The sequence below is a fragment of the Phodopus roborovskii genome, unplaced genomic scaffold (genome assembly GCF_943737965.1).
Source record: "Phodopus roborovskii unplaced genomic scaffold, PHOROB, whole genome shotgun sequence".
In the NCBI taxonomy this organism is placed as follows: domain Eukaryota; kingdom Metazoa; phylum Chordata; class Mammalia; order Rodentia; family Cricetidae; genus Phodopus; species Phodopus roborovskii.
The window spans coordinates 39557360-39574541 of NW_026126517.1; the positions used below are offsets into that span (position 1 = coordinate 39557360).

The window sequence follows — 17182 nt, forward strand, 5'->3', positions numbered from 1 at the left end:
ACTTTCACAAAATATCAACAGTGAGTTGGTCACAAGGATCCTTTCCAGGAAAGTGGAAACTCCAGGACATAGTTCTTTCTAGATACCCCTTTTACTGACCTCTCTTCACTAGAACGCCAACATTTACAGCATAGAGGAATTCTTCCCAATTCACAGCAGCTTCCCAGGCACCTCCTGGGTCATCTGACAGTGACAGTGACAGGAAGGAGGACATGGAAACTGCGAAAGGCCAGGGCTCTGACTTTAGCTGAAGTACAATCAGATTTCTTTCTGGAAACATCTATCTCCTTAACAGAAACAAGGAGAAGACCTGGGGCCCAAAGATTAAACACTGCTTGTATAGTGTTCAGGACACCTAGCAGGGTGTTAGGCAGGAAGGTTGCTGGCAGTCCCTGCTGTGCTGAGGGCTAAGTGGTTTCCTCATCCCTTCATCTTTCCATCTTCTTGATATTTTGGGGTGAGAGACTTGGTGGCAACAACGTGAAACCCTGGATTTTGTTTGTCCCAGGGTTTGGCAGCACACACGGTAATTAAAATGTTGATTAGTAAACAGTTTCAACATATGACAGACAATGCGGCTAAAGCCTACAGTTAGGTCAATAAGTGATTTAGACTTGCCATTTAAAAAAAATCTCATTTAAATTTTGCATACATTAATCACTACCATACTTCAAGGTTCTGATATCCACCTGACTACAATATTAAAATAAAACTTGCTGCCCCAGGGAAATCCTACTTATTCTTAATTGTTTCCAGGCTTTGATGGGCTTTTAATCTAAGATTAATTTATGCAATTTTAAATAACTCTTCTTATGATTAATAAGCTTGAAAATTAAAAGGAGTCTAAAGCAATTATAATGAGCATTTGGTCATAACCTCATTAGATGAAGGAGTGAAGGGTACAGCTTTGGAATTCTTACAAGACTACAATTTAAGGTTACTTTTACAGAAGTCAAATCCAGTCCCTGCAATTGCAAAGGCAGGTTAGCAGGGGTCAGTGTTAAAATGATGGCCGGCAAGATTAGCATAGTAATGATGTTCGCTGACAGAAGGAAAGGACGCTGGGAAAAGCAGAGACAAATGGCATGACGCCAAAAGGCTACAGGCTTGGAGCTCCGTTTCCGGTCCCCGGTCCCCTTGGTTAGAGACTTTCAAGGGGTTTTGGAAAGACAAAGAGGGCTAGGGCAGTTTTTGCTAGAAGATCAGTTTTGGGCTAGAACCTGGCTCCTCCATTCCAGCCAGCAGAACTCAGCCTTATGTCCTTCTTGCTGGCTGCCTGTTTGTTCAGAGGCTCCTCTGCTGGACAACCTGCTTTACTGTTCCACTCTGGAAGGTTCTTCCACGTCTAGTCCAGCTAATGTTACCTACAACACATCCAAGGTCATCTTTACTTTGGCCAAGGTGGGCTCCCCACTGTCCTGTTACCTCTAGTCTCAGCCTGCTCTGTTTTCTCTCAACTCTTTAATGACACTTTATTGATCACGTACTTTCTGTTAGGCTGTGCTAAGCAAGGAACATTTTTTTTTTAAATCTCATCTAAAAGTGATACTGTGGGCTAGGGAGATTGCTCAATTGGCAAAGCGCTTGCTGTACAACACGAGGGTGTGCATTCCACCCCCAGGATGGGATGGGGGATGTGTCGAATATGTGTAATCCAGTGTTGGGGAGGCAGGAAGCAGGCATACCGTCCCTGAGGTGTTAAGTTTCAGACTACTGAGATACTCTGTCTCAAAACAAAAACAAACAAACAAACAGTCCAAGTGCCTTGGTTAAGGTTTCTATTGCTGTGATGAAACACCATGACCAAAGCAACTTGGGGAGGAAAGGGTTCATTTGACTTATACTTCCACAGCACTGTTCATTACTGAAGGAAGGCAGGACAGGAACTCAAGCTGGGCAGGAACCTGGAGGCAGGAGCTGATGCAGAGACAATGGAGGGGTGCTACTTACTGGCTTGCTCATCATGATTTGCTTAGCCTGCTTTCTTACAGAACCACCAGCACAGAGGCGGCCCCACCCACAACTGGCTGGGCCCTCCCCCATCAATCACTAATTAAGAAAATGCCCCATCAGCTTGTCTACAGCCTGATCTTATTGAGATATTTTCTCAACTGAGGCTCCCTTCTCTCTGATGACTCTAGCTTGTGCCAAGCTGATATAAAACTAACCTGGACACCAAGGTTGACAGCTCCTCAGAAATGAAACCTGGGATTGAAGTCTGGCCTCTATATACAATCATACACACATGTGCACACACACACCCTCCTCACACACAGTCATGCTCTGTGGAACTCAGGCAGAAAGTGGGGGGCTGGAGGGAGCTGCTTTAGCACTTTCTAATTCCTGAACTTAGGTCAATTTCTCTACCTGAGAGGCTGGGATGGAGCTGAGCATTCTCCCTGACAACTATGAATCCCTAACCACACCACCCCGACCACCACTCAAGAAGGGAGTGCGTGGCTTGTCTAGTTTCTCCGAATGTCACCAATGGGTGTGCCTTGGCTGCTCCTGAGGACAGTGATATCCTTTCTGCTCCTGGACACATACTCTTGGTAATTTCCTCCATTCACAGGCTCATTACATCCCAGTGCTGATAGGAATGGACACAAACAGTCAAGATTCCCAACGGTGGGGAGCAACAGTACACCGGTCCCCTCTAGAGAGACTGCCAAACCAGCAGATGTTAACTGCAAACATCCCATGTGTCTGTATTTGTTCCAAATCCAAGAAGTTACAAACTGGAGATGTCCAGGTATCTTAGATGTGAAAACCAGAACCCAATGAGGCTGCATGAGTGAAACCTATGCATGTCAAGCAATTAACAGTTTAAAAACATACTTTGATAAACTCCACCTTACGCTGGAAGTTCAAAGCAAAATGTTGCCCTATGACATGGGCATTATCATTTCCACCAAAATTTAGTGCAATTACTATTTTCAATACAGGTTCTCATGTAGCTCAGGCTAGCCACGGAACTTGTTATATATAGCCTCGGGTATCTTTGAACTCCTGTTTTCATTGCCTGAGTGCTGGGATTCAAACCTAGGGCCCTGTGCTTGCTAGACAGGCACTGTGCCAGCTGAGTTGCACTGTCGGCCCCACCTCTCCCATTTTACAGGTGAGGCATGCACTAGCTAGACAGCTGGAGCTCCCCCACTTTCCTAGAGGTAGTGCCTGTCCTGGAAGCTCTGCATTGGATGTCTAAACTCTGGCTTACCAGGCTGCTGGTCTCACCAAGAGAGGGAGGCCACACAGATGTGATCACACACTTTTGTTCACAAGCCTCTCAAAGCTCTTGCCAGTTTTGCATCTATAGGGTCTTATGTATCCCAAGCTAGTCTGCAACTCACTATGCTGCTGAGGGTGACCTTTGTTCCAGACCCTTTCTGCCGCTATTTAAAGTGCTAGGATTCCAGCTGTGTGCCCCATGCCCAGCTCTACAGAGCATTGGTGGTTTGCTTTTTAATCATTTATTTAACTGAAACCACTGAAGACTCTTTGGTGCCTTTACTGGGACAGCTGCAGGGGCTACACTGACTGCCCTCTGCCTTCTCTTACAGCCGTGCAACTCAAGTGGCTGGCTTGGAGCTGCTTGTGCCCACACTTCAGGAGACAAGACTAGAAGCTAGATCCCAGTGAAAGCTAACACGTGGCTTCTTCTACAGAGAAGTTCTGACACAAGGCAATGTCAGTTGCTTCAAGCAATGCTCTCGGGCTTGATTCCTTTGCTTGGTGGCTGGACTCAAGAAGCAATAAAGACACCATACTGTCCACCGCCCAAACTCTGAGCACATAAATCTGTATCCATACATAGTATGTCTTCAGTAAAGTCAGCCAGGTCACAGAAGCCTCTCCAAGGGGAACCGATTATTTCTATAATGGTAACCGGGATCTGGAGAGTGGTAAAGTTGTGACTAGAGAACTAGCTGGGCAAACTTTGCCCTCAGTTTTTGGCACAGGTTGCCAGAACCAATGAACACTAAAACCTTCAAGTGCTCTTGGCTTCCCTTTTGATAACCACTTAGCAGATCTGGTGAAAGCAGCTGGCCGTTCCAGTTTCTCTCCCTGTTGTGCTGTTTGTACTAAGATTCTGGCTCCAAGAAGGCCTCGGCTGCGCATGTGCAGACCTGCTTGCGGCCTTACTCAGAGTCCTGCAGACGTGGAAGGGTTTATGGACCACAGCAGTGAGCTGGGCAAAGCATCCAGAGGATGCGCAGGAACTTGCTTTGGTAGTCTGACACATTTCTTTGCGGAATATTTATACTTTGTTGTTCTGGAATAGTCACTTGGCTGAAATCCTCAAAAACCACCCAGCTGCCTACTACACACTGGTAGGGGACACAGCTCTGATGTCCAGTACAGCGCAGCCCTGTGCTCTTCCCTGGGTGGAGCGAGTGGCAAACCTCTCAATGCCTGCTGTATGCATCGCCACCATGGAAGGAAGAGTAAGCCATAGTATCCCCATGGAATGAAAATGAGATAATGCCGTGGAAGCACTCTAACTCTTGTTATTAAAAGATGTCATTGGCTTGGGATAACTTCCTTTTGAGATCTTGTTTTTATAAGCCAGGGTCTCTGTGCCACAGCGGCTCTCTCAAACTCACCGGCTCAAGAGAGCCTTCCACCTCAGCCTCTCAAACAGCTGTGACTGCAAACCTATGCCAATAAATACATACTTACTTTTTAAGTCAGCACACACATATTCTATCAGAAGTCTTCCTTAATGCATCACAGTCACAAGGTTCTATGCAATCATCATTTTTATGTCTGTCAAGCTGGTCCTGGGGAAATAAACTGAGGGAACCACACTGGCCAGTGTGTGGGTATCAGAGAATGGTACTTTCCCTTAGGAGCTGAGCTGTGTTTCACATTTGTACGTAGAAGTGGCGATTGTACATAAATACCCGCCCTGTCCTGTGAGGCCTGGTTTACTGGCCACTCCATTCACAAAGTCTCCTTAGATATCCAGAGCCAAGGGAAATCCTTTCTTCTCAGAACTCATTTTACCCATCAAATAAATTCCTATTATTTCAGTCCAGTAGCCATTTGCTGAGTGTTGGTCTCAGGCTGGGCTAGATGCTACAGATCCAAAGAGGGTGATAAATGGGACTTATGTGTCCTCTAGGAACCATGATTTGGTTTATGACTATCACCAGCTGCAGTGGGAAGGTAACACACTAGAGTAAGCCACTTCCTTCACCACAGCAGCCTGGAAGGCAGCAGGGAAGGCTGAGTGACAGTTCACCATGTTGCTGGGGAGTGGGCTATGGCAGAGCACAGGACAATGCTCCAGGCACCCAGAGACTGTCAGAACTGGTGGCTGAGGCAAGGAACAGGGGTGGGGTGTCTGAGGGAGGGCTGGGTGCTCCTGTCAATTCCATCACCAGTGGCTGATTTATCCTCATCTCTCCTGCTGGACTGCAGGCCAAGTGGAGTCAGGACCCAGGGTCCACATTCCCCCCCCCCCCCAAGCTGGCTGGGATACACTGTACTGAGTTGGGGCTCAGGACACAAACTTGCTTAGCACTCACTGGAATTCTCTCTATGCCCCTCCATGGCAGAGAAAGTTTCTGAAACAGCCTGTGCAGGAGGCTATAATCTCCCTGGCCCCCAAAGCCCACCATGCTTGCCTCTGGATGCTTAACCCACTTTTCAGGAGCCCAGCCCAGGCTCTGCAGACCTTCTGACAGGGGGCCAGACCTGCTCTGGAGAAAGACTTTTCCAGCATCTGCTATCTTCTAGGGTTGCCTGTCTGCCTTCTGAAAGCTAGAGGGAGAGCATTCCAGAGGCAAGGCTGTGGCTTAAAAAAAAAAAATCATGTTTAATTTAAAAATTAGAAGCTGGAGCAGGCTGTGAGCACAGGGGTTGATTGAAACAAAATTTAAATTCCTGTCAAGCCCATTTAAACACGGGGGCCCTTCATAGACAATTAGCTGCTCCCTGTGAGTGCCGAATAAACTCAGGCCTGGTCACTGTGAGAACAGAGGCGCCTACTGCGAGGCGCTGGAAAAAAAATTAACTAAAATCAGGCGGTATGAAATATTTAGCCTTCCAGTCTATCACAGGGGTCTGCAAGTGTAAACAAGACAAAAATCGATTCCTTGGTGCCCTCAAATCAATCCCCAAAATGGCGAGGGCATCTGCTTTTGCTAAATTTTGTTTACATCGGCAGATTTGCCTTAATTGCGGTTGTTTATCTCTCATGGTCCCTGGGGCCCTAATCTCCCGATTACTAATACTTAACACTCATTTCACATCTAAAGCTACTTCTAATCCTCAACAGGTTTGGGGGGCTCTTAAAATTATTGAAGCCACAGAGGCGGGGGACTCAGCCTCTTTGTGAAAGGCCCATTTTCCTATCTACTACCAGCTGGGCCCAATCATCACCAGGGAGCTCACAACAAAGGTGCTAAAAGGCTTCCCTCCACAATGACTGCTGCTCCGCTGGGGACTGAGCGATGAAAAGGAGCTTTGATGGGAAATCTGAACAAGAGGCTAAAGCAGTCCAGCCAAATAAAGTTACTGTCATAATCAAATGCTGTCAATCACCATGAAAATCCAATTAAAAAATGTCTCAGCACAGCCCTCTTAAGTAGAAAAATGTACCCTATTTATACAAATTTTTGTCAACTCCACACCGATCCCACAATTAGAAAGTCCTGCTATTAATTGAATCCCCCCCCCCACTGCAACTTTAGACAGAGATGCAGGTCGCTCTGAAGCCTTCTTAGGGAGCCAAGACAAACACAGGCTATTGGTGTACAATTAAGAGTTAATCGGGTTACATTTGAAAATTCCATTTTTATTTGTACCAGGGGAACCTTTGCTCGAATAAATGAAGGGTTCCTATTCTCCGGCTTCAGAATCAGTGACCATTTATACGGAGAGAGCAGAGGAGTGTGGTAAAGCAGGGTACAGGGAAGAAACTAGTCCATGCTCCAGCAAATGTCTCTCGGTAGACCAGGGCTTGATGTTTAATTCGAATCTTGAAAATTAAATAGAGGACAGAAGGCCCAAATGTCTGCATTGCCTTCCTATAGTCTCTAAATGGCCATGCGAACCTCAAATTATCTGCAGACAGGTTTAGCACCCCTCCCCAACTGTATCTGAACCATAAGACTCCCAGTCCCCAAAGGTCTCCCTCAAAACTGCTACAAATTAAAAAGCAAACAACCCATTAAACAAATCCAGCTGGCTACAACTGTAAACAGGAGGCTTCTCATATTCCCCCCCCCCCAGCCCCTGACATTGCTGGTTAGATGCATTAATAATTGATAGGAATTGCATCTATTTATCAGTGTGTTCTCACAGGGAAAACAACTCTGCTGTCTTCAACAGAATTCCCAAGTCCTGGGGAATGGCTTTCAGATCCTTCTGTAGCTTCAGCGACCTGACACTACTCCTGTGAGCACCACACCAGGGTGGAGTGCTCACCATGGAGACCTGGGGCTCTCCTGCTATTATCTCATTAGGAGAGGAGGGTGCAGGCCAGCAGGTCTCCTCTAGGCCTTCGCTTGAGAATGGTCTCTTGATTGGGAATTAACAGTTGGAGGTGAGCTAGCTCTCCAGCGGTCAAATGACGGTGGCGTGGAGCAACCCCTGCCTAGCACTCTGGGCTGTCCTCACCTTCAGGGTAGGATGAGACACTGTTTGCTCTGCTGTTGATGACCATGTCCCACTGGTTTGTAAAATGCTTTGAATATCATGCTGTGAACACAGAGATGTCTTAGGAAGCTGACTGGACCCACCCAGATGAGCTCTCCCAGCAGGGAGTCAGACAAAAAATTTTAATCAGATCACGTTCTACCGTATGGGTGTGTCATAATTTCCAGGGATTGCCTGTCCTTGGGTGAGCTTCTCCTGGGGACTTGTCCTGTTTGTCTTCAGCTGCTCCTGTCAGAGCAGCGTTTATTGACTGGATTATTGAGAATGGTGCATGCAAAGAATGATCAATAGTATTTAGTCTGACTGATAGGCAAGGCCTGCCTGAGATGGGCACTGAATTATGAGACCATGCTTTTCCTTCAGCAGACTTGTAATCTAGCTAGAGAAAAAAGAGAGTTTTGTTAAACAGTGAGTGTTCCCTCTGGCTGCCCCTTCTAATCACCCAGAGGGCTATAAAAGACAAAACAAAATATATCTGTTCCCTGACCAGAGGGTTGGGGATGCTCAGTCTAGTTAGAGCCCTCACAGTTCTTACCCAAAACCTCTCAGCTGATTCTGATGAGCTGTGAGGGTTGACTGCATACACTGACTGCCTCTGGACAGATTTGTGTGTCACTGGGTGCTGCTCAGAGTGGGGACTGAGCCCTGCCAGGGGTACACCTGCAGGAGGAGTAGACCTTAAGAAGGAACAGGGCCACCTTCTAGGCTGGACACCCAAAATCAGAATCTGCAGGTATCTCAGTGCATCCAAAGAAGGGGATGCAGGCCAACAGTGCCCCCAGCAAATCTGACATGAAGGGAAGAGAAGGCCAAACCATTCCTCCTCCTGCACTATCTATCCCCTTTCCTTGTGGGCTGTGACTACAACGCCTCCTTGTGCCCTGAAGTGAGATGCTAGGAAGGTAACAGCTCCATGAAACATGAAGCACTGCAGGCTAATGCTCAAACAACTGCAGTCTCAAACAGGAGAGACATAGTCATAATAACAGATCAGAATTGGAGCCATCGGGTGGCTCTCCGGTTAAGGCGCTTGCTGTCAAGTCTGACCTTCTGAGTTTAATCCTCAGGGTCCACATGGTGAGACGTGATCCCTGAAAGTTATCCTCTGACATCCACTTATGTGCCATGATGCTTGCACATACAAAGAACAAACAATCAAATACATACATACAATACATATGTGTAATTAAGAAAGGGATCTGACTTAAAAGATGGGGGAGTTATCCTCATCTGAAAATAAGAACTGTCAGATCACCACGACTAAGGCTAGGCTGTTTCCATCTGTATCTTGCCATGTGCATGCATAAAACACACACATGAGTATACATACATGTGTTTATTCTTTAAAGTCTCATAGTAGTCCTATGTAAGGAGGAAAGAAGCCTGTTTTCTAGGGTTGTAATCCTTCTTGCTGAAGTGCTAACATGGCATCAGAAATTCAAATTAAAGCTGACTGATTTAGCACTGTCTCAGGCATCCAGCCCATGACTCTAGCATTGTAATTATATGCAGTTAAAGTGCTAACATGGGTTTCATTAGAGGGTTCCTGTGCACAAGGAAACACAGACATTACTCTGATGGCCTTTAGAACCTGTGGAGAAAAAAGGGATGGCATGGCTGTCAGTTGGGCCCTGTTTGGAGCCACCACCATCCAGCAATAACTTTTGTGCCCATAGGGGCCCCCAATCAGTACTTTCACCTGTACATTCTGGGTGTATAGGCAAAGTACAGAACCCAAAGCGAAAATGAAGTCTGTAAGAATGAGCCACACACCCAGGAACATTCTAAAAGCAGGATTGTATGTGGCAGGCATATTGGTATAGGTCTGTAATTCTGGACTGGGATTGAGGAGGACCTTAAGGAAGGGGAAGGAGGTGGGGGGAGGAAAACAAACATATTGTACTTGACACAGGCAACAGCCAGATGTAGTGAATGGCATTCCCATTCACAAGAGCTTGCTTACACCCTTAGTATTTAAAAAGTGTAGGTTTCCCTTAGCACAGTGGTTCTTGAGCACCCAAGGGGGCTGTGGAAGTGTACCTTTTCCGGCCTTCAGCATCTTTAATAGGGTATAGTGCTGATGCTGGACAGGCTGGGTTCTGTGCTTCTGGCCTTCAGCCTCTTTAGTAGGGTGTGGAGGTGATACTGGACAGGCTGGGTTCTGTGCTTCCAGAAAGCTCAGCATCTTTCCTCTTTGTGTCACCCACAGAAGACCTCCTGGTCTTAGAGATGAGCCCCTTCTCTGCCTTTCTTCAGCTCTTTTACCTACCTCTATGGAACCCTGGTTACCCCCTTTCCTTTTGGTCTTTCTGGTTAATGAATGTTCTTGTTATTAAGATAGCAAAATAAAAATTATCTTAGTTTTCCAAGTGCATTTTGCCTTTCCCAGTGATCAGAAGGTCTGTGTCTCAAGGCAGGCAAAGATATGCCTGTGAACCCCAAAGTCATGCTGGGGTCTGAGCACAGGAGGGACAAAAACCTAATCCGGCGACTCTTCACTTGTTGAAAGGGACTATACAGATGTCTGATTTATCATACACTTTGATTAACTGAGAGAATAACCAACCACAGTATTTGAAAATGTAATTACAATCAGGTTCAAGCAAACAGAAAAGCTACCAGTGACAATTTAATTTAGAGGAGTTAAACAAGTTAACATCTCTTTGCAAGTAATTAAATGTTTAAACAGGTTTTTTCTGGAGCAGTTTGGTGTTTATTAGCCCCCAAACACTCCCACCCCTCACACACAAAACCTTCATGGAGAAATTTGAGGCCTTCATGTTTGCAGCTGGGATCAGGTGGAGGGAGTGAACATCCAAAAACCCTGTTGTGATTATGGCTGAACCCCTCCCCTAAGGCCCACTCCTGCTTGTATATCCAGCCCCACAATTTACGTAGTTCCTAAGCAAATAGTGACATTCTAATCGCAAACTGAGCCCCAGGTTGCTTCTTAGGAATGGAAAAACCAAACTGGGGGGAGTCTAACATAGGATACCCTGTTCTGGAATGCACAGAGAGATGCACAGGGAAACACACAAAACAACAGGCATTATTAGAACCTACAATGAAAACCCATGTTTTTAAACAGTTACCGAAGCAGGATAGTAATAGCATAAAGACAATTTCTGTGCCAGCTTGTTTTTCTGAAATTCTCTCTGTCACTGAACGGCGAGAACAGATAATAACTATTAGTAAATCAAACTCCTCTGCAATATCCAGCTGTGCCTCACACATTTACATACAGATAGAATGGGTATATGTTTTTAATATGTATGGGATCCGTACTTTTCCCACAGCCCAAGTGCTGGCTACAAAGGAGGAGGAGAATGGATTCAGATCAGCATGAGATAATAAAGTGGCCTCGATAAAGTATTAGCCGGCGATTGATCTCAAACCGGGACGCTGCTTTCTTCTGACCTGATTACTTACTATGCATAGATTCCATTAAATAGAGCTTAGACTAGGGAAGCTAGGAAATGCTCTAAATGCACCGAAGGAAGGATCTTCTGAGCTGAGCCCCTGATTGTAACTATGGGTGCCTGTGGCCCTCACCCGCCTGCTCCTGACTGATGACCCTCATTGGGGACAGGCTGGGAGGTTAAAGGGTTGCCTGACAGCTGGTGGGAGCCTGGCAGAGTCCCACTGGGAGGACACTTCCTTTCCCTCCCCCAACCCTAGCAAGCACCCTCCCTGTGACTGGCTCCTCCTGAGCTGCTTATCTGGCCTTGACAGCAAACTGGAAAAAGCAAAATGGGGGTAGCCTGGGAGCTGAACAATCACTGAGGGTCAACAGTCCCTTTGAAAAACTGGTGACAACTATGAATTCCTCTTTTCAGGAGAAAAGAAAAAAGAAAAAAAAAAAAAAGCAAATCTGCACACGAACATAGGCTTTTCTGCCTGTGATCTCGGGCTCCTCATAGATTTCGCTGGCCAGGCCCTCTGATCCACTATATCTCCTGGCTTTGCAGATGAACATGCTGACATGGAAAGGGAAAGTCATCGCTTTGGGGTGATACAGAGAAGAACTGTGGCTCAGATCCTTACCAAGTCACAGCCTGACCCTCATTACCACAGACTCTAAAAGGAATCATTTGCTTTAGATGCAATTCTTTGTGGTTTGCAGATGCAAAATGTCTATGTAGGAACGTTCTGCATCCTAGCTTCTTAAACATTTGAACATACAAATTGAATAGCAAAATAAGTCTAGAATGCCTATCTCAAGTTGCCCCTCTGTGCTTTGGCACGATGGTCATCTGAAGTCCGCTGAAGGGTTTGTCTTCTACCTCATTAGTTTCCACTGCCCAGAAGCTCTGTCAGGGTTTCTTGGTACAAGGCTACAGAGCCCAGCAGCATCATTTGGCTCTTCATATGTGGACTTAAGTTTACAGGAGAAGAGAGAGCTGGCACATCAGCGTGCTGAAGGCTCACTGTGGCCTTTACTTCTTGGGGTATAAGGCTGACTCCTGATTTATGTATTAGGCTCTAGGTGACTGAAGAAACCTCATTGTCCCCAGCACAAGTGACTTCCCTGTAGTTGAACAGGATGTGCAACTCAAGAGCACTTACTCAAGAAGAAGGGTTTACAAGGACAGACTCTGTGCTGCTCGATGTAGCGTCAAAGTGTTTGGATCAACACTGGAATTGGCAGTGACTGACACAATGCCCAACTCAACTCCACCTTTGTGGGTTTGGAAATCTACAGGCCAAGGTCAAAGGTTTCTGTGCTTCCCCTGCTCTGAGAAGGTGTGGGGTGCACACACATGGGTGCTTTGCCCATTCTGTCTTGTTAGCCTGGAATGGACCTTGAAAATGAACACAGCTCAATCCACCCTTCAAAGGCGCTTTCCACACACTACCCTCTCCACATAGAACTTCCCCTAACCACCCTGGTGGGTTCCACCTATCTCTTGTTGCCCCTTTAGAACTGCTACTTCCTTCTGGCTGGCCTGGCACCTGCCCTCTCCCCTTCGATACTCTACCTGTATGGTTTACTGTCCTTTGAAGGAGCTGCTGGGACAAGTACAGACTCTGCTCATAGTGGTCTTTAAATATCTGAATTTGCTTATTTGCCAGGCTCTGTGATCTCAGAAGAGGATAGCGGTGTGTGTGTGTGTGTGTGTGTGTGTGTGTGTGTGTGAAAACTTGGAGTCCATTATTACCTGTGTGTTGTATGCACACATGTGTGAGAGTGTGCCTAACCTGTGGAGGCAGAGGCTGGCAGTGGATGTCCCCTTCTATCACTGTCAACTTTATTTTTTGAGACAGTGTCCCTCACTGCACTTGGAGCTCACTGATTAGCTAGACTGGCTGGCCAGTGAGCCCCTCTCAGGAGCCTCCTTTTCCCACTTCCAGCACTGGAATCATAGGTACATGCCATGCTCCACTTTTAAAATTTATTTAAGTTTTATTATATTTGTACATGGTGTGCTTGTGTGAGGTGTACATGTGTACATGCATATGCGGGCCACAGAGGGACATCAGATGTCCTGCCTGTCCCTCCCCATCTTATTCCTTTGAGACAGTGTCTCTCTCACCTGAAGCTCTCCTTTTCAGCGAGGCTGCAGGCCAGTCATCTCCTGACACTTGGCTTTGTTTGTTTCTTTTTGTTTTTTTGAGACAGGGTTTTTCTGTGTAGCCCTGGCTGTCCTGGAACTAGCTCTTATAGATCAGGTTGGCCTCAAACTCACAGAGATCCTCCTGCTTCTGCCTCCCAAGTGCTGGGAGTAAAGGACAAGGATTTTTAAAGCTTGATATTGGGTACTTGGGTCTGAAAGGTTATTTAACTAAATACTAGGTCTGGATGTTGCTAATATTCATGGCCAGAACCTGAGTCTATGGTGAGCTGGACCACCCATCCTGCACTCAGATTTATTTAGACAGGTCCATGTTGTATTCCCAGCCACAGCCACAGCCACAGCCACAGCCACACCTGGAGTTCATATGAGAGTTTCTTCCTGTGACTTGGAAGATGCTGACCCACAGGGAAATGTTGACAATTCTGTGGGCCCTGAAGCAAGCACAGCCCAAGTATAGCCCTCTTTGGCACCCTGCTGGCTGGGGTTACTGTACTTGGGACATAAATTGCTCTTTTTTTTTTTTTAAAGGCACAGATTCCTCCCGTTCCCCCCCCCCCTCAACTCTCCCAGTGACAAATAGGCTCTATAGCTCTTGTATTCCAGAGGAGGCTCTTGTCTTCAGAGGGAAACACCATCTAATAAGTTGTAGGCAGAGAGGGTAAAGAGAAAATGAAAGCTATTAATATGTTACAAGGAGTAAAGAAATGATTCCTTAAGGCTAGGTCTCTAGGATGTGACTCAGGCACAAGACAAGGGACAGCCCACTCTCTTTCCAACTCCCTACTGGGTCCAAAGGACTTTTAACCAAAAGCAGACAGGCAAGTCTCCATTACCTCCACCACTGTGGCTACCTCCACATTGTTACATTGTTTGTTCCCTCTTCACCAAGTTGCTGTTTTTTTTTTTTGAGACAGGGTTTCTCTGAGTAGCATTGGCTGTCCCGGAACTCACTTTGTAGACCAGGCTGGCCTGGAACACACAGAGATCCTCCTGCTTCTGCCTCTCAAGTACTGGGATTAAAGGTGTGCACCACAATTGCCCAGCTCAAACAAAGGTTTGCCTCACTTCTGCTATACCTCTGGGGATAAATTCTGCCAAAATTTTAATAGTGAATATTGTTAAAGAGAAAATTAAGTACAGGGCAGTGTTTCCTGAGACTATATTTTTCAAAAATATATTTGTTAATTGAAAAGATGGGACAGCACATATAAGGGATTAAAAAGCTAAGTGCCTTCCCTGTACCCTTATTTTTATGACTTGTACCCTTCTCCTCAGGGGGCATTCCTCACTCACACAGACATCTACATGCATTATGGATGCACACATGAGCTGCAGCTGTTTTGTTTCTAAGTGGCCAGCTCACTAGAACATCGAACATACAGTTGCACACAGGTATTTGTTTTATGAAACCCTCTTATTTGTTTTAATAGCTGAGCTATCCAGCCATAGCACAATAATGACCAGGTAAATGAGTCTCCATTTCTTGAACCTGCTCCAAGCTTTCTCAAATGTGACTAACTGCAAGATCTCCCAAACCATCAGAGACCAAGCAAACAAAGCCCAACAACAGATGAACAATAAAAACCCCAAACCATTTAAATAGCAAACCAAACAAAACCTCAGGCCCCACCTTCAGTCTGGACATAAGACCCACAGTTACAAATTGCAAAGGTTTTGGGGATGAATTCTTACTTTGATGCCTTTAAGAAAAGTGAGACCTAGTCCAGTGTGACATGAAAGAGAAATGTACCTGTCAGTGATGTCAAAGGGACATGCCTTTTGTGATGATGGACTCTTGTACATAGAAGTTGGATGCTTATAACAAAATCCAAGGAACAAAACCCTCTGAACCAAGAGGAGTAAAACGCACCTTGTTTAAAGAGGCCGTGGTTGGCTGACTGCAGTCACCTGAAGACTAATACCAAGTGCAGGATACTCACTGTTACCAATGCTCTATCTACCCAGCCCTGTTCTAATAGCTATCACCCTCAAATCAACAATCTGTAGTAAATGGATGACCATTTGGAAATTGAAAGGGACCATCTCTGCCCCTTTCCTTGCTTGAGTAAAAATTGTCATTTGCAATCAAGGCAAGCTTGCATTGGAGCTGGGAACACAGCTCCAGCCACCTCACAGTATCTGTTTCTGAGGAAAGACCAAAGATTCACAGTAAATTGATCCCATTTCTTTCTATGTGAATCAAGAGGGTACTGATTTCCTGGAGGACTGCACTACACACTACAGACTTCTCTTGCTGCCTTCTGTCCCCAGCCCTGGGACATCAGAAAGACAGTAACAGCAAATGCAATAAGATGTGATCCTTGAGTGAAGTAGATAAAGAGATCTCTTCATGAAGCTATGAAATGGTGGGGTTTTCAAAAGTTAAACTTAAGTCCCAGGGTCTGAGCTTGCAAAATACCTACCCAGGGCTGCAGGTCAACAAGAGAGCTTCCTGGTTCAGTTTCCAGCATGGAAAGGAAATAAGAAAAACCCTACCCAATATGGTAAATAATGTTAACTCTCTAGCCTGTGGATTTCTTAAATGTCCAGGTTTTAGGGAGGCTGGGGTTGGGGGCAGATTTATGTATCAGTAGGCCTTACTTATAGCTGAGGATAATCCTTCAGTTTCTGATCCTCCTGCTTCTACCTCTCAAATGCCACAACCCACAGGCCTGTACAACCATGCTAGGTTAGCAGGTGCTGTCGACGGATCCCAGAGCTCTGAGCATGCTGGGCAAGTGCTCTATCAAGGAAGCTACATCTCCAGCCAGGTTTTGTTGTAATGTTGAACATAAACACCCATCTGAAGAACTCTAACATGCCACCTAAGAAGATTTCACTCACCATCAGTTCCTCCGGTGCTGGTCTTTCTTTGGGCTGTTTCCTCATGCTGCAGTAGGAAGACAAAAGACCCTCATTCATATTGGTAATTTTTTGTTGCTAATTTCCACCAGTTTCTGCTGGAATCTGAATGGTTGCAAAATGTTTCGGGATATTTGATCACACTATGAATCTCAGAGACTATGTTAATAAAATTAACCTTGGATCTGGGGTGGAGCCAGCATCTAGTTGACTGGAATTGGGCTATAGTGAGGTCAGAGGAGACAGGAATACGGATAGAGAGATGCACAGGAAGGAGTAGGGAGAGACTTAGAGATTCTGCCATCTTTTTGGTTTGTGACTAGTGGAGAGACACTTCTCTTGTTGGCTCTTCAACCAAAAAGAAGGTCAGCTGGCTACTTCTGGGCTTTTCTGATCTAGCAGGTTTTCGCCCAACATTTGACTCCTGGGTTTTTCTTGGTAACAGAGTGATAGATACTTAGTTAAAACCTACATTTGGTGACTGTGGCAGATGGCTACAGATGGTAGTTAAAAATATCAGTAGATTCTGGTACAGCTACTAAGCTGACAGAAAACCAACAGCAAAATCCACCAGCTCAATGCTTGTCCAAAGTACTAACACACATTCCTCATCTTATGCTGGCCTTGAGTCAGACATCTGGGAACACCATGAATCAGAACTCTTTGTTGAAATAAAGGTAAGTTATTATAATTCTATTTTCAAAAGATATTTATGTGTTTGTTTGCCTGTCTGTCTGTATGTACAGCACATGCCCGGAGCCGACAGAGGTCAGAAGAGGTGTCAGATCTCCTGGAACTGGAGTTTCAGGTGGTTGGGAACTGAACTCAGATCCTGTACACGAGAAATAAGTGTTCTTAATCACTGAGCCATCCATGCCTCTAGTCCTATAATTCTATTTTTGAAATCATCGTGGAAAGAGGAGCCATATTCTCTTCCTCAGTTGCCAATTTATTTCAATTTTAAATTCAGAGAACAATATACTTGTATTTTGATCATTGGGATAAGAAGGAAACAAAATGGTGGTAAGTCATATGAGAAAGCACTAGTTGGTTCTGGCGCTCAGTCATGAGCTGTAAAT

General features: G+C 45.6%; 1 protein-coding gene across 4 annotated transcripts in view; it reads right to left on the bottom strand.

Annotated features, from left to right (window-relative positions):
* Map2k5 (mitogen-activated protein kinase kinase 5) overlaps positions 1 to 17182 on the bottom strand; it is a 217283-nt gene that overhangs the window by 13080 nt on the left and 187021 nt on the right. For 3 of the 4 annotated variants that reach the window (XM_051197716.1, XM_051197718.1, XM_051197715.1), the window contains one exon: positions 16086 to 16131. In XM_051197716.1, the coding sequence (XP_051053673.1) occupies positions 16086 to 16131 (46 nt within the window). Of the gene's footprint in view, positions 1 to 15101; positions 15150 to 16085; positions 16132 to 17182 lie in introns of those variants that run through there. The other variant, XM_051197717.1, reaches the window with a different exon arrangement.